The sequence below is a fragment of the Mytilus trossulus genome, chromosome 10, assembly GCF_036588685.1.
Source record: "Mytilus trossulus isolate FHL-02 chromosome 10, PNRI_Mtr1.1.1.hap1, whole genome shotgun sequence".
NCBI classification, from domain to species: Eukaryota; Metazoa; Mollusca; class Bivalvia; order Mytilida; family Mytilidae; genus Mytilus; species Mytilus trossulus.
The window spans coordinates 31,655,028-31,672,305 of record NC_086382.1 but is presented as its reverse complement, the minus strand read 5'-3'; the positions used below and the strand labels follow the sequence as shown (position 1 = coordinate 31,672,305).

At 33.9% G+C, this 17,278-nt stretch overlaps 1 protein-coding gene across 1 annotated transcript; it reads right to left on the bottom strand.

Annotated features, from left to right (window-relative positions):
• Nucleotides 1-5,428: 5,428 nt before the first annotated feature.
• Nucleotides 5,429-16,234, bottom strand: LOC134687826 (uncharacterized). Its single transcript, XM_063548284.1, has 4 exons — nucleotides 16,192-16,234; nucleotides 13,120-13,269; nucleotides 6,065-6,230; nucleotides 5,429-5,465 (listed from the first exon to the last, which is right to left on the bottom strand). The coding sequence occupies exons 1-4, from the start codon at nucleotides 16,232-16,234 to the stop codon at nucleotides 5,429-5,431; spliced, it is 396 nt and encodes a 131-aa protein (XP_063404354.1).
• Nucleotides 16,235-17,278: the final 1,044 nt, after the last annotated feature.

Below are 17,278 nucleotides of genomic sequence, written 5' to 3'. Positions count from 1 at the left end.
TTCAGTGCTTTCAAGCATTTTGATTGGATTTATTGCCCTAAATGATTACTTTTAACATTTTATTGTATTGTTTGCCGATTATCTTAAAAACTATAATTATAGCAAATAAATCTTTGAAAAGGAATAATTATCCGCGCTGCAGGATAGGATCTACAAATAACTATGTCAGCATGGCTAACATTATCAGCTTACTCTTTGAATAGTTATTCCCCTTTGTTATTCTTACCAAAAAAAGGCTATTGTGAAAGATTCAGGTGAGCGACACGTGCTCCTTAGAGTCTTTACTTTCTTAAGCAATTTTTTAAGAAATCATTTTTATGAATGTGTTGAACGGAGGCTTTTTAGCGTCAATCGATAAATATAATATCAATATTCAGTACGATAACAATACCAAAGGTGAAATACATTAATTAGACCTGTGTCTTCAAGTTGTTTTTCTCAGAACTAAACATAAATTTTACTGTAATATTTGATCGCCCTTAAAATGTACCTTTATTGGTTATATTTATACCAGACTGAGGTCACTACAATAGTTATGATCATATTAAGTCTGATTGACACCTCAAATTTATACCTGTCAACTTTGTAACGGAATATCAAATTTTTTAATTCTTGTTGTGTTCCCTGTACCGGTGTTCCATGTAGGGTAGACGAGTCTCAATGTTTTCATTCCGTGGTATCAGAATGCGTGATATCATAATTATATTCAATTTGTCCACTTTTCTTTAAATCTTGGCATTGTATATACAACGCATGTGTTTCCACTCGTCCTATCAAAAATTATAAAATGTTCATAAAAATGCCTATTCACTGTATGCATCATCATACTAGTTTATGACGCTTGCACAAGTTTACCTACGTCACCAACAACGTGCAAAAGCATATGTCGGCAATAATTTCAAGTGGTCTGTTTTATATCATTGTTCCCACATAGAACCAAAATATGTTTACATATACTAGGGTGTTATAACTACATTATATAGATATAAGAAGATGTGTTATAAGTGCCAATGAGACAACTCTCCATCCAAGTCACAATTTGTATTCAACACGGAGTTTGGCTCACATCAATCAGCAAGCTATAAAAGAGGGACGAAAAATACCAGAGGGAGAGTCAAACTCATGAATCGAAAATAAACTGACGAAAACGAAAAAAGACAAACAGAAAAACAATAGTACACATGACACAATATAGAAATCTAAACAATAAGCAACACGAACCTCACCAAAAACTAGGGGTGATCTCAGGTGCTCTGAAAGGGTAAGCAGATCCTGCTCTACACGAGGCACGCGTCTTGTTGGTTATGTGATTACAAATCCGGTAATTAGTCTAATGCGGTATGTCACATTCATGAAAGGGAATAGGATTGAAGTTACGACGTAAGGAACATATTCAACTTCACCATTTGGAACTCTTGGTTAATAGCTTCCTTGTGAGCAGCAACTCTCTATCATGATAGGAAATGCAAGCACAGGAATATTGTATCAATTGTGAGATATATACCTCGTATGCAGATGCTGTTGGAATGTTGCTACTTAGAAATGGATAGTTCACAATTGGAAAGCTGAAATCATAAAAAATTACTAGGGTAAAATCATTCAAATGGGAAAACCAATGGTCTAATCTATATATATGAAAAAAAAGGGAGAAACACTTTTGTATCACATAAACAAACCAGTCTGACTATCAGGTTCCACCTTCGCTTTAAATTTTGGCATTTATTCATACTACGCATGGGATTCCGCGTGTCCCATTAAACAATAAAAAGTTCTTAAAAAGGCATGTCAGTTAACTGCTAGTAGTCTGTTGTTATTTAGAGATATAGGAAGATGTGGTGTGAGTGCCAATGAGACAACTCTCCATCCAAATAACAATTTAAAAAGTAAACCATTATAGGTTGAAGTACGGCCTTCAACACGGAGCCTTGGCTCACAACGAACAACAAGCTATCAAGGGCCCAAAAATTACTAGTGTAAAACCATTCAAACGAGAAAACCGACGGTCTTATCTATATAAACAAAACGAGAAACGAGAAATACGTATATATTACATAAACAAACGACAACTACTGTACATCAGATTCCTGACTTAGGACAGGTGCAAACATTTGCAGCGGGATTAAACGTTTTAATGGATCCAAACCTTCTCCCTTTTCCTGAAACAATAGCATAACATCACAACATAGAAAAACATACGATAAAATATCAATTGGCAGACTTAACTCAATCAAAAAAACGTATGATTACACAATGAACGAATAAATTTGATCTGCGATATCTGAATACAAATGCACAGTTAATTAAATATTAGCGACACACATTCATGACCAAAAAGCTAATAAACAAATTCAAACACAGGACATCACTGAGAAATATTTAACCAAGCATGTATTATTGTCATTTTGTTTATTTTCTTTGGTTACATCTTCTGACATCAGACTCGGACTTTTCTTGAACTGACCTTTAATGTGCGTATTGTTATGCGTTTACTTTTCTACATTGGTTAGATGTATAGGGGGAGGGTTGAGATCTCACAAACATGTTTAACCCCGCCGCATTTTTGCGCCTGTCCCAAGTCAGGAGCCTCTGGCCTTTGTTAGTCTTGTATTATTTTAATTTTAGTTTCTTGTGTACAATTTGGAAATAAGAAGGGCGTTCATTATCACTGAACTAGAATATATTTGTCTAGGGGCCAGCTGAAGGACTCCTCCGGGTGCGGCAATTTCTCGCTACATTAAAGACCTGTTGGTGACCTTCTGCTGTTGTTTTTTTATTTGGTCGGGTTGTTGTCTCTTTGACACATTCCCAATTTCCATTCTCAATTTTATTATTCGCCGTATGCGTCATCCAACTGGTTTATGACGCTTGCACAAGTTTCCTTACGTATCCAGTAACGTGTAAAAGCATATGTCGGTAATAACGTTAAGTGGTCTGTTTTATATAATTGTTCCCACATAAGATACAAAATATGTTAACATACATTATGGTGTCATAACTACATTACATAGATATAGGAAGATGTGGTATAAGTGCCAATGAGACAACCCTCCAAGTCACAATTTATAAAAATAAATCATTATAGGTCATGGTAATGGTCTTCAACACGTATCATATGCTCACCCTTAACAGCAAGCCATGCAAGCTATGGTTCATACTAATTCTTACTTTTGAATAAAGTTATATTTTTTTTCCAAATAAAATGCAGCATTCAAGGCAGCACATGCTTGTCTTGACAACGTCACAGCCATGCATGGGAAACCAAATAAAAAAAAATGATATTTATCTTAATTTCATAGTTGTATCATATAAATATAATAACAGGAGTTATATTTTCATTCTGTAATTTTTAACGGGTTCTGATATCTTTGAACGTGCGAACATCTTGCAAAGATGAGAAGCGCGGAAAAATGTCTTGTATAAAATTACATTAAGAAACATTTAATTCTTGATTAACTTTCTGCAGTTACTGTAATTTTAAGGCATGAAAAGTAAGAAAAAAATAAATTGTTCTTGTGCGTGTCGTTTACACGGTATGTTCGAATGGTTATTACAAAAAAATTAAACACCAATTTTACATGAATTCACACAATGGAAAATGCTTGTGCATTTCTCTTGAATACGACTTTTAGGGAGGGATAAATCCAATTTGTAAAGAATCATTCTGATTCAAACAAAAAATTCTCTGAAACCGCTATTATCAAGATGCTTGATTTCTTGATTGACAACATATTTGTTATGTTCGGAGGGCGTGTTTTTCAACAGACTGTCGGCATTCCAATGGAAACAAACTGTGCCCCCGTACTTGCTGACTTGTTTCTTTATTATTATGAGGCTGACTTCATGCAGGAACTTCTTAGGAAGAAAGATAAGAAGTTAGCAATATCCTTTAACTCTACTTTCCGCTTTATAGATGACGTTCTTTCACTAAACAATTCACAATTTGGTGACTATGTGGATCGCATCTATCCCATCGAATTGGAGATAAAGGATACTACAGATACAGTTAAGTCGGCTTCATATCTTGACTTACATCTAGAAATTGACAATGAGGGTCGGTTGAAGACAAAACTTTACGACAAAAGAGATGATTTCAGCTTTCCAATTGTGAAATTTCCATTTCTATGTAGCAACATTCCAGCAGCACCTGCATACGGGGTATATATCTCCCAATTGATATGATATTCCCGTGCTTGCATTTCCTATCATGATTTTCTTGATAGAGGGTAACTGCTCACAAGGAAGCTATTAAACCAAGAGTTCCAAATGGTGAAGTTGAAATCATTCCTTCGTAAATTTTACGGACGCCATCACGAGTTGGTTGACCGTTATGGAATAACCGTTTCACAAATGATATCGGATATGTTCCTTACGTCGTAACTACAATCTCCTTCCCTTGCATCAATTTGACCTACCGAATTAGACTTTTTACCGGATTTGTAATCACATAAGCAACACGACGGGTGCCGCATGTTGAGCAGGATCTGCTTACCCTTCCGGAGCACCTGAGATCACCCCTAGTTTTTGGTGGGGTTCGTGTTGTTTATTCTTTAGTTTTCTATGCTGTGTCATGTGTACTATTGTTTTTCTGTTTGTCTTTTTCATTTTAAGCCATGGCGTTGTCAGTTTGTTTTAGATTTACGAGTTTGACTGTCCCTTTGATATCTTTCGTCCCTCTTTTAGTATAGTTTGATTTCTGAGTAATTTGTTAAAAAAAAAAGAAATAAGGATAACACTTGTTTCATTTATCTAAATTACAGACATTGGAATAATGCAGTTGATAAGTTTATTTGCAACCACTGGGTCGAGGCAACTGCTGGTGAAGTTTTTATATTCCCAGAGGGTATCACCATCCCAGTAGTCAGCACTTCTGTGTTGATATGAATTATCATTGATATGGTCATACTCACAAATTAACATTTGAAATACTAAGCAATTCTACCCCAGGAATAGATAACCTTTGCTGTACTAGTATTTGGCAACATTTTAAGGAATATTTGATCCCCTCAACGCTCTTCAACTTCGTGTTTCATTTGTCCTTTTAAATTTTTGTTTTATTCTGGCGCAAATACAAAATTTAATCCTGGTATCTATGATGAGTAAAGTTCCCTTTCCCGCCAGTATGTATCACTACAACCGCATCATGATAAATGTTTAACAACGTAACATTGAAAATTAAGCCGACATATCTTGAACTGTATGCATAAACATACCGTAATAATTCGACAGCAGCTTCAAAATTCTTGGTACAATCATTATTTCTATGGAGATTTTCGGGGAAATTTCAATTCCTTAAACAGCTTACTCGAATATTTTGTATGCAGCTTTACTTTACCCAACGAGTAAGTATCTATTATACGAAATTACACCATTTTATTCATGAATACGATATTCATATTTTAAAACAGCATTTATCTACAGGTTATTCCATTTATCCAGCTATTCCACCAGGACCAACAGCTGGGTATCTGAATGAATAAAAAAACACAAATAAAATTACGCTCTCCAGAACATATTGTTTGACAGACTACTAGTATGTAAAGACACAAAAACCCGACCTAGGGCGAAAACAGTAAAAAGCCACCATATGGTTTTCAACACAACGAGAGAACCCTGCACCCGGAGTCGTCTTCAGCTGGCCCTATACACTATTTTTACTTCTTAAGATAATCATTAATCATACTCTAAGACATTCAACATATCTAATTATTTAATGAATTACTAATAAGTTAGATGCATACGTGGAGATTGTCATTAATTGTACCCTCAAACACTTAGTTTTGGTAAATCATTTAGGAATGTTTGTTCAACTTCGTATTTTATTTGACCTTTTTAATTTTATTTGATTCGAGCGTCGAGGCGCCAATACAGAATTTCAATCCTGGCATCTATGATGAATTTATTTATATCAATCGATCAAAGGGGGCCTCAAATGACCCTTAACACATATGTATACTACTTAAGTGAATTATCATCAGCTGATAATAAATTTGTAAGCAATATTATACATACTTCATTTCACAGATGAAATATGACGGATCTTCACAGTAGTCGTCATTCCACTGACCCAAGTGGTTTGTCCATTTTGACTATCTCCAAACAGTGTTCTAGTCTTGGTAAGTGAAGATCAGGGGTACCTGGTGCCCAGTTAGTATAGGTCAGTGGATTTCCGCTTTCAACCCAGAGCCATTCACCCTCAACTTTTTCATCCGTTCCGCCAATCCAAAAGTCACCTGAAAAGTATATGTTTTCCTAAAAATTTTCATAAAATGAAAACGAGACCGCTTCCACTAACAATTTATACTTGATGGTGATTTTTTTTATCGACCTTGACTGGCTTTACAGTCCTCGCAATTACCTACTAAAGTAATGTATTAACCACGTCTTACGTCCAATCGGTAAAATAAAGAATTTTAACAACCATTGTGTTTATAAAGGTATCAATATATAATACTGACCACGGTTAGTAGATAATTGTTTTAAATAAAACACCAATGACGAATCAAACAACCTCCAAAACTAAAATCTAAATTTTCAGCGAAATATCGACAAGTTACCCTTTTTCGTTCATTTGAATTTTTCAGTATTAGGTTTAGTTGAAAGGGTATTTGCATTTCGACCTTTTTTTTTTTTATTTTGTTTGTCGCGATATAGTCCTTTTACTTTTTGTCTTTTTGTTGTTAAACCCAATTGACCTTTTCCTTTGTCATGCAATTACAAAAAAATCCTGCAAACCCTATAGTTTGCATCCATGTACACATGTTTGAAAATTATAATTAATTATTTAATTTTAATTTTAGTCCTTCTTTGAATCTACTTATTTTCAGTTGGTAAAAATTTAACTTAACCATGTTCAATAACTGATCATAATATTGTGTACAAATTTCATTAATAAATATCATATAGTAAATATTGTAATGCAATATTCAAAATACTATTTGTAAATTATCCAATATTCACTAGTAAGGCTCAAGTTTTCTGGTTTGGCTATTTCAATCTTCAAACGGATGCTTTTTGTCAAAAAGTCATTTTCTGCTCTTGTCTCAACTGATGCCAATCGAGAGTTGTATGCAAGACAAACATTCTCAAACAAAAAGTCTGACACTGATATTACTATAAAATTAAGAATGGAAATGAGAAAAAAACAACCCGGCGAAAGATCACATAACAGCCGATAGCCACCAATTGGTCTTCAATGCAGCGAGAAAATTCCGCGTCTGGAGGTAAGCCTCAGCTGGCCCTTAAATAAGAATATGTACTTGTTCAATGAGAATGGACGTCGCCAAACTAAACTTCTAAACATATAAATGAACTAAAATTAAAAACATACAACACTAACAAATGCCAGAGGCTCCTGACTTGGGACAGTTGCAAAAATGCAGCAGAAGTTTGTGAGATCTCTACCCTTTCGTAATGCATTTAGGCAATGTAGAATAAAGAAAAACAAAGCAATACGCAGAGTAAAACTCAGTAAATGTGTTATGAAGCTTAGAATATACATGATGTTAAAAAATCAAAATCATGAATAATTCATGAATACGGCCTGAAACCAATTGTTATCCTTTACATGGTAATACGCACGGATAAATTCACCAATATTATAATTGCCGAATCTCACGTACACCCATTGATTTTTACATGTCGTTAATGCACAAACAGTGTAAAAAGTAAAATCACAAAAATACTGAACTCCGAGAAAAATTCAAAAAGGAAAGACCCTAATCAAATGGTAAAATCTTAAGCTCAAACACACCGAACGACTGGATAACAACTGTCATATTCCTATCTTGGTATTGACATTTTCTTATGCAAAAATTGATGGATTGAACTTGGTTTTAAAGCGAGCTATACTTGTACTATCACTTTTAATGCGTTATCATGCGTTCCACATATTTTTTGGCCGAATATGTCATATTATTCCTTTACCTATATAAACACCATCTTTTTAGACCATGGTTGGCCAAGATTTTAAAACAAAGTCTTTGCTATTCGTGAAATACGTCTTAAAATATGTAACTATGCAGATAAATAAAGACAAAAGTGGTATACCGGTGTTCAAAAATCATAAATCGATTGATTGAGTAACAAAAACAAACACCAACATACATAGAAACGAACAAATAGATAACTACTTCAATATTTCTGAATTGGTACTGAACATTTTAAGAAAAACTGAAGGGATGAATCTGGTTTTATGGCTAGCCAAAACCTCCGTTGTATGACAATGCTAAATAGTATACTTACTGCAGCATCGGCCCAGTTTCTTTCAGCATCACTTATAAAGTAACACGAGTTTCCAAAATGTAGCCACCCTCTCTGACATTCAGACTGTACAAAGGTTATATCTGTTCAAATTAATCAGATTGATAATTACCAAAATGTCTTATAAAAGAACAATGTTTGAAATCAATTTCAAACTACAAAAAACACGTCTCTGACACTCAGACTGTACAAAGGTTACATCAGTTCAATGACATTGGATATTTTTTTTAAATTTTAGTAAAATGTCTCTATGTCTCTTTAAAGTACAATATATGTCATCAATTTTACTGCGTTGAATTTTTTTCTAGACCGCCAAATGCTAAACGGTTACGATTAGGAAGTAAAAGAGGGACGAACGATACCAAAGGGACAATCAAACTCATAAATCGAAAATAAACTGACAACGCCATTGCTTAAAACTGAAAAAAACAACAACAGACAAACAATAGTACACATGACACAACATAGAAAACTAAAGAATAAGCAACACGAACCCCAACAAATACTAGGTGATCTCAGGTTCTCCAGAGGGATAAGCGGATCCTGCTCCACACGAGGCACGCGTCGTGTTGCAGGTACTGCTGGAATGTTGCTACTTAGAAATGGAAATTTCACAATTGGAAAGCTGAAATCAATTCTTTTGTCGAAATGTTTATTTCAATCAACTCTCATTGTCAATTTATAGATGCAAGTCAATATACGAGGCCGACTTAATTGTATCTGTTGTATCATTTATCACAAGTTTGATGGGATAGATGTATTCAACATCCAATTTTGAATTATTTAGAGAGAGAACATCATCTATATAGCAGAAAGTAAAGTTAAAGGATATTGCTAACGTCTTATCTTTCTTCCTAAGAAGTTCCTGTATGAAGTCGGCCTCATAATAATAAATAAACAAGTCGACAAGAAGAGGGGCACAATTGGCTCTCATTGGAATGCCGACAATCTGCTTAGAAACACGTCCTCCGAACGTAATAAATATGTTGTCAATCTAGAAATCAAGCATCTTGATAATTTCAGTATCAGAGAATGTTTTGTTTTTATCAGAGTGATCCTCCCTGTAACAAGATACTTATATCTACGTTGGCCATTCTTTGTTATGAAACAAAGCAATAACAACTCTTTCAATTTGTCTTTTAGTTTGGAATGTGGAATAATTGTGTAAAATGTAGGAAATATGAAACAATGGTATAGGTTCTAGAGAGGGGTGCACAGAATAATAGGTATGCAAAGAAAGGAAAATAATGACTCGTTAAAAATTGAAACAGGGAATAATGAGCAAATATACCAATATTCCATCAAGATCCTTTTGAGGATGTTATTACCAAAGTCTTTACAAATATCCTATAGAACAATATACATTAAATTGTTTACGGATAATTTGACACGATGCATATGGAGTTGAAACCGTGTAATAAGTTTAATCACATAATTCAGAAAATGATGAAAAGCGATACGGGACACAATAGAAAATGGAGACATAACGACATCTGTTTTCTTTAATTACAAAAAATCGCCAAAGTGGACATTCAAAACAGATAAAACAGTGAACAACTATACTTTCAAAAAAAAAAAAAGAACTAACATTAAGAAATGTAGTAAATAAAGGCAACAGTAGTATACCGCTGTTTGATAAATAATCAACATATAAACAAAATTGAAAAGCAACAAAAAATATTATGCCAAATACGTTTTTTAGCATCACAAACAATATACTCATGGAAGAAAATCACGATTACTATGATGCCGCCCTTTATGATTAATTGTATATTATATATGAACAAAGATTACGATTTTACCACTAATATGTGTGTAATTGTTTGGTACACACTTCAAATCTTATCAAATGACTGATCTAAATTTATTGAACTTAAACAGTATTTGAAAGTTTACTTTGTAGTGGTTTGTGACATAAACATACAAGACAAAACCGTGAACACTTCAAGAAAACCTATGATTTTCATCATATGCTCTTGTACGGCAACAGGAACCTTGTAAAAAAAAAATTGGTTTAAATGACTCTTAGAAGTACAATGCATGAAGTACACTGCATAACACTGATAATTTGCTGCTCTTCCGCCTGTTGATTCTTTTCACTTTTTTTTTTATACTAATGAATAACAAGGTTTATTAAAAAAGTGGAAAGAATAAACAGACTGAAGAGCGGCAAATTATCATGCAGATTACTGAGGGGGTATTTATTCATGCAATGAAAGGGCAATTTTCAAGGGGGAGGCGGGTTTCTTTTTCGGGAATTTGGTATTAATGTCCTGTAAAAGGATCTAGATGGTTCCATTGAAATCATGAATTATATATTATAATTTGCCGCTCTTCCGCCTGTTTATTCTTTCCACTTTTTTATACTTAAGAAGAACAAGGTTTATTGAAAAAGTCGCGTAAATACATTTCGATAGAATTAGTTGGTTTGCAATATTGTCTATTTTAAAACTAAATTATAAAGAAAAGCCCTAAAACGTTATTCAAACAATAAAATCGTAAATAATTTTTAATCCAAATGGTTTACACGTTAAAATCGTTCTGTTCGTTTTGTTTTCTAATGGTGCTGAGATCTCATACATTGAATTCAACTATTTTCGTGGATTGATTCTGCATTATTTAATCATACAGCAAATTTGCAATTCGCTGAACATTTAAAACTGTTGTTTCCCTTTAAGCACAAAATCCATGAAAATTGGTATCCAAAGAATAACAATGAATCCACAGTAACTGCAATTAGTGTCTGATATGACATGAACAACTCCTACAAAGTTGTATGTTTGAATGTTAAAAAACAAGCGTTTAAAATGAGATAACTGAAAAGTAGGACTGTAAAGGTGAATTTGAATTGCTTGTTTTAAAAAAAATCTACTTGAATATGTTATAATGAATAAAATCCCTAAATCTACAACCTCACTATGTGTACTTCAAAGCTTTGATGTCTTCAACTGTCGAGATAAACACAACTGTACCATGAACAAACCCATCAACTAAGGGCAGACAAACATCAGTCCTCAAAACACGTCACCAAAATTTACGAACACCACCTTTAACTGGTGATTATTAAAGTTGCTCAATCTACAATCATGTCATATTTTTGTCCTATTTGTCAAAGCAACTAATATAGTATGTAAAAGTATCCCAACTGAAATAAAAATATCCGGATTTTGTGATTGATCACCATTGTGTGTTTATTCTTCACTTTAGTTCATTTAGATTGTTCGAAGTTAACATATTTTGTATCTTTCTTTGAACTTGTATACTTTATTATTTAGAAACCAGCTAGTATACACCTCCAGGGTGTAGAGTTCGCTTTCTTTTTCCCTACTTTTTAGTCGGATTAGTATCTCTATATGTTAACGTTTACCTTCTCTATATTATTGGGAAAAAAAATCCAGCTAGAATATATCGCGTGCACATACATTTAGTTCAACGGCATCGTCACATGGTTTTAACACAGCAATATAAAAAATAAAGTCCTGACATTTGAATCCTCTGAAACAGCGAAACAAATTGTTACCATAGAAATTTTTGAGTTGTTATATGCATGAGTTCCTTAAACGTTTTGTACAAGCAGCTTCACATCACCTGATGAGTCAACAATTATTAACAAAAAGACACCATTTTATTCAAAAACACGATATTCTTCTTTAACAGCAATAAATACTCTTTATACCATTTATCCTAATATTCCACCGGGACCTCCAGCTGGGTATCTGAATAGACAAAAAAACAAACAAATAAAAACAAGCAGAACATTCATATATCTACAAAACTAACGTGACTATTCCAAATCAGGAAAATGGCAGTTCTCATCTTATAGTACGTTTCTGTGTGTGTTCTTTTGCCGTTTGGTTGTTTGTTGCAACTCAGTGTTTCTGTTGTTTCATTGTTTTCCTCTTATAGTTGATGTGTTTCCCTCAGTTTTAGTTTGAATTCTAGATTTGTTTTTTTCACAATCGATTTATGACTTTCGAACAGCGGTATACTACCAATGGCTTTATTTGACACACTATTTCTTTTATGATAGCAAAGATTCAAGATATATATGTCCCTTCAAGAATCATCAATTATTATAAAAGTACGGTGAAAGATTCAACTACAAGTCGAAATACCTGCGGACAAACAGTAATACTCAGAACATAACATAGAAAATAAAATACTTAGCAAAGTAAACCCAACCAAACACTGGGAATGGTCTCAGTGATCGCATCCGGAAAGGTGAGTAGATCCTGCTCAATATGTGGAACCATTCGAGTTGCGCATGTTAGTACACACTCGGGTACAAGTCTTATTCGGTATTAGAAATCGTGATAGGGAGACGAGATTGTTCTTGGGACATTAGGAACATATCTGCTATCATTTGAAATGGCCAAATAATGATGGCGTCCGTTATATTTACAAAGGTATGATTTCAACTTCATCAATTGGAAGTCTTCGTTTAATAGCTATTCTATGCACAACATCAATATATCAAGGAAATAATAATAGGAAATACAAGTCCTCGCATATCGTATTCATTTGGAAATACATGTAAGGACTCCATATGCAGGCACTGCTGGAATGTTGTTTCAACTGTACATATAAGTACAAAGTTCACAATTTAGCAGCTGAAATTTTCTCTACTGTAGACAATTTTGTTTTCAACACTCTCATTTTAAGATGTAAGTTAAGATTTGAGGCAGACTTATCTGTATCTGTTTTATAAGATAGTCTTACCCCAAATTGCAAAATGGGTATGACTGTTTGTTAACAGGGATACCCGAGGCAAATTTTTATACACAGTAAAAATAATATTAATTTTATTCGCGAACAAGATGAAATGTGATGTATCTATACAGTGGTCGTCATTCCACTGACCCACGTGGTCTGTCCATTTGACTATCTCCAAACAGTTTTCATCTCTTGGTTTATGAAGATCAGGAGTACCTGGTACCCAGTTAGTATAGGTCAGTGGTTTTCCGGTTTCTGCCCAGACCCATTCACCCTCAATTATTTCATCCGTTCCATCTATTCAATAATCGTCTGCAAAGTATTTATTTTAGTGAATATTATCATGAAATGAAGACAAGATCAACTAGCAGTGTTTGATTAGTGTCCATAACCTTCTTAGACATGTGTACTAGTAATATTCATCTGTTAACATCATTCGGTCACATAATAAAGTTTATGAATTAGTTATAGTTTCAGTTCAGTCTATTTTATAGTCTCTTATTTGGTTAATGTTTTAGGGCCATTTTTACGCAACAAAAGGCCCGCATCGTAGTCACTTACCGACCTTTATAAAAGATAAAAACAAATTGTTTTTTGTTAAAAATCGGTAATATCTGTATTTTATAAATATCTTTAAAAAATATGCCATTTTTTATTCAGAAATAACTCATATTTATCAAATGTTCATGAATTGAGGAAAAAAAGTAATTTTTTACTGCATGTTTATCACAATTAAAAAAAATCCTCTATTTACAGTTTTATAAAATTTGGGTCACATAATCTCCCTGCAAAATGAAACCAAATGCCGTTTCGAAAAATAGGGGTCCATGAACTCGTTTTCAAATTAAATCAGTTTGAATGATAAAAATCAGTCGAAAAATGCATCTTTTCCCGATATGTCACAGCTTGACGTCGCGAAAAAAAACAAATTACGTTAGCAACGTCATTACCTTCCCTGTAACTGTATCGTATGCCCTTAACATACAATATGGTGTCATAACTACATTACATAGATATAGGAAGATGTGGTATAAGTGCCAATGAGACAACTCTTCAAGTCACAATTTATAAAAATAAATCATTTTAGGTCAAGGTAATGGTCTTCAACACGTAGCCTATGCTCATCCTGAACAGCAAGCTATGCAAGCTATGGTTCATACTAATTCTTACTTTTAAATAAAGCTAGATTTTTTCCAAATAAAATGCAGCATTCAAGGCAGCACATGATTGTCTTGAAAACGTCACAGTCATGCATGGGAAATCAAATAAAAAAATGATATTTATCTTAATTTCACGGTTGTATCATATAAATATAATTACCGGAATTATATTTTCATTCTGTAATTTTTAACGGGTTCTGATATCTTTGAACGTGCGAACATCTTGCAAAGATGAGAAGCGCGGAAAAATGTCTTGTATAAAATTACATTAAGAAACATTTAATTCTTGATTAACTTTCTGCAGTTACTGTAATTTTAAGGCATGAAAAGTAAGAAAAAATAAATTGTTCTTGTGCGTGTCGTTTACACGGTATGTTCGAATGGTTATTACAAAAAAATTAAACACCAATTTTACATGAATTCACACAATGGAAAATGCTTGTGCATTTCTCTTGAATACGACTTTTAGGGAGGGATAAATACTATTTTGTAAAGAATCATTCTGATTCAAACAAAAAATTCTCTGAAACCGATATTATCAAGATGCTTGATTTCTTGATTGACAACATATTTGTTACGTTCGGAGGACGTGTTTTTCAACAGACTGTCGGCATCCCAATGGAAACAAACTGTGCCCCTCTACTTGCTGACTTGTTTCTTTATTATTATGAGGCTGACTTCATGCAGGAACTTCTTAGGAAGAAAGATAAGAAGTTAGCAATATCCTTTAACCCTACTTTCCGCTTTATAGATGACGTTCTTTCACTAAACAATTCAAAATTTGGTGACTATGTGGATCGCATCTATCCCATCGAATTGGAGATAAAGGATAATACAGATACAGTTAAGTCGGCTTGATATCTTGACTTACATCTAGAAATTGACAATGAGGGTCGGTTGAAGACAAAACTTTACGACTAAAGAGATGATTTCAGCTTTCCAATTGTGAACTTGTGAACTTTCCATTTCTATGTAGCAACATTCCAGCAGCACCTGCATACGGGGTATATATCTCCCAATTGATATGATATTCCCGTGCTTGCATTTCCTATCATGATTTTCTTGATAGAGGGTAACTGCTCACAAGGAAGCTATTAAACCAAGAGTTCCAAATGGTGAAGTTGAAATCATCCCTTCGTAAATTTTACGGACGCCATCACGAGTTGGTTGACCGTTATGGAATAACCGTTTCACAAATGATATCGGATATGTTCCTTACGTCGTAACTACAATCTCCTTCCCTTGCATGAATTTGACCTACCGAATTAGACTTTTTACCGGATTTGTAATCACATAAGCAACACGACGGGTGCCGCATGTTGAGCAGGATCTGCTTACCCTTCCGGAGCACCTGAGATCACCCCTAGTTTTTGGTGGGGTTCGTGTTGTTTATTCTTTAGTTTTCTATGCTGTGTCATGTGTACTATTGTTTTTCTGTTTGTCTTTTTCATTTTAAGCCATGGCGTTGTCAGTTTGTTTTAGATTTACGAGTTTGACTGTCCCTTTGGTATCTTTCGTCCATAATTTAGTATAGTTTGATTTCTGAGTAGTTTGTTAAAAAAAAAAAGAAATAAGGATAACACTTGTTTCATTTATCTAAATTACAGACATTGAAATAATGCAGTTGATAAGTTTATTTACAACCACTGGGTCGAGGCAACTGCTGGTGAAGTTTTTTATTCCCAGAGGGTATCACCATCCCAGTAGTCAGCACTTCTGTGTTGATATGAATTATCATTGATATGGTCATACTCACAAATTAACATTTGAAATACTAAGCAATTCTACCCCAGGAATAGATTACCTTTGCTGTACTAGTATTTGGCAACATTTTAAGGAATATTTGATCCCCTCAACGCTCTTCAACTTCGTGTTTTATTTGTCCTTTTAAATTTTTGTTTTATTCTGGCGCAAATACAAAATTTAATCCTGGTATCTATGATGAGTAAAGTTCCCTTTCCCGCCAGTATGTATCACTACAACCGCATCATGATAAATGTTTAACAACGTAACATTGAAAATTAAGCCGACATATCTTGAACTGTATGCATAAACATACCGTAATAATTCGACAGCAGCTCCAAAATTCTTGGTACAATCATTATTTCTATGGAGATTTTCGGGGAAATTTCAATTCCTTAAACAGCTTACTCGAATATTTTGTATGCAGCTTTACTTTACCCAACGAGTAAGTATCTATTATACGAAATTACACCATTTTATTCATGAATACGATATTCATATTTTAAAACAGCATTTATCTACAGGTTATTCCATTTATCCAGCTATTCCACCAGGACCAACAGCTGGGTATCTGAATGAATAAAAAAACACAAATAAAATTACGCTCTCCAGAACATATTGTTTGACATACTACTAGTATGTAAAGACACAAAAACCCGACCTAGGGCGAAAACAGTAAAAAGCCACCATATGGTTTTCAACACAACGAGAGAACCCTGCACCCGGAGTCGTCTTCAGCTGGCCCTATACACTGTTTTTACTTCTTAAGATAATCATTAATCATACTCTCAGACATTCAACATATTTAATTATTTAATGAATTACTAATAAGTTAGATACATACGTGGAGATTGTCATTAATTGTACCCTCAAACACTTAGTTTTGGTAAATCATTTAGGAATGTTTGTTCAACTTCGTATTTTATTTGACCTTTGTAATTTTATTTGATTCGAGCGTCGAGGTGCCAATACAGAATTTCAATCCTGGCATCTATGATGAATTTATTTATATCAATCGATCAAAGGGGGCCTCAAATGACCCTTAACACATATGTATACTACTTAGGTGAACTATCATCAGCTGATAATAAAGGAGTAGGTCCGGTAAGACCTCAAAATATAACAGTTTTACAAAATTGTTAAAATGTAATCTAGTTATCTATTGGACAGTTGAATGGTTCTGCTACATAAATGTGGGCTGTTTTTGACCATGCTATGCACATTTATCGGGTTGTAGCACCGTTAAGTCATGCTAAATTACTGAAATCTTCAAAATTCTATCATTTTAGTTAAATTTTAGACGGTTTCCGGGTAAAACGAAAGTGGCCGCATTCGTGTTCATCCTTCAAATTGAACTGTAAGTTGTATTTTATGATAATACATAACATATATAAAGGTTGTGG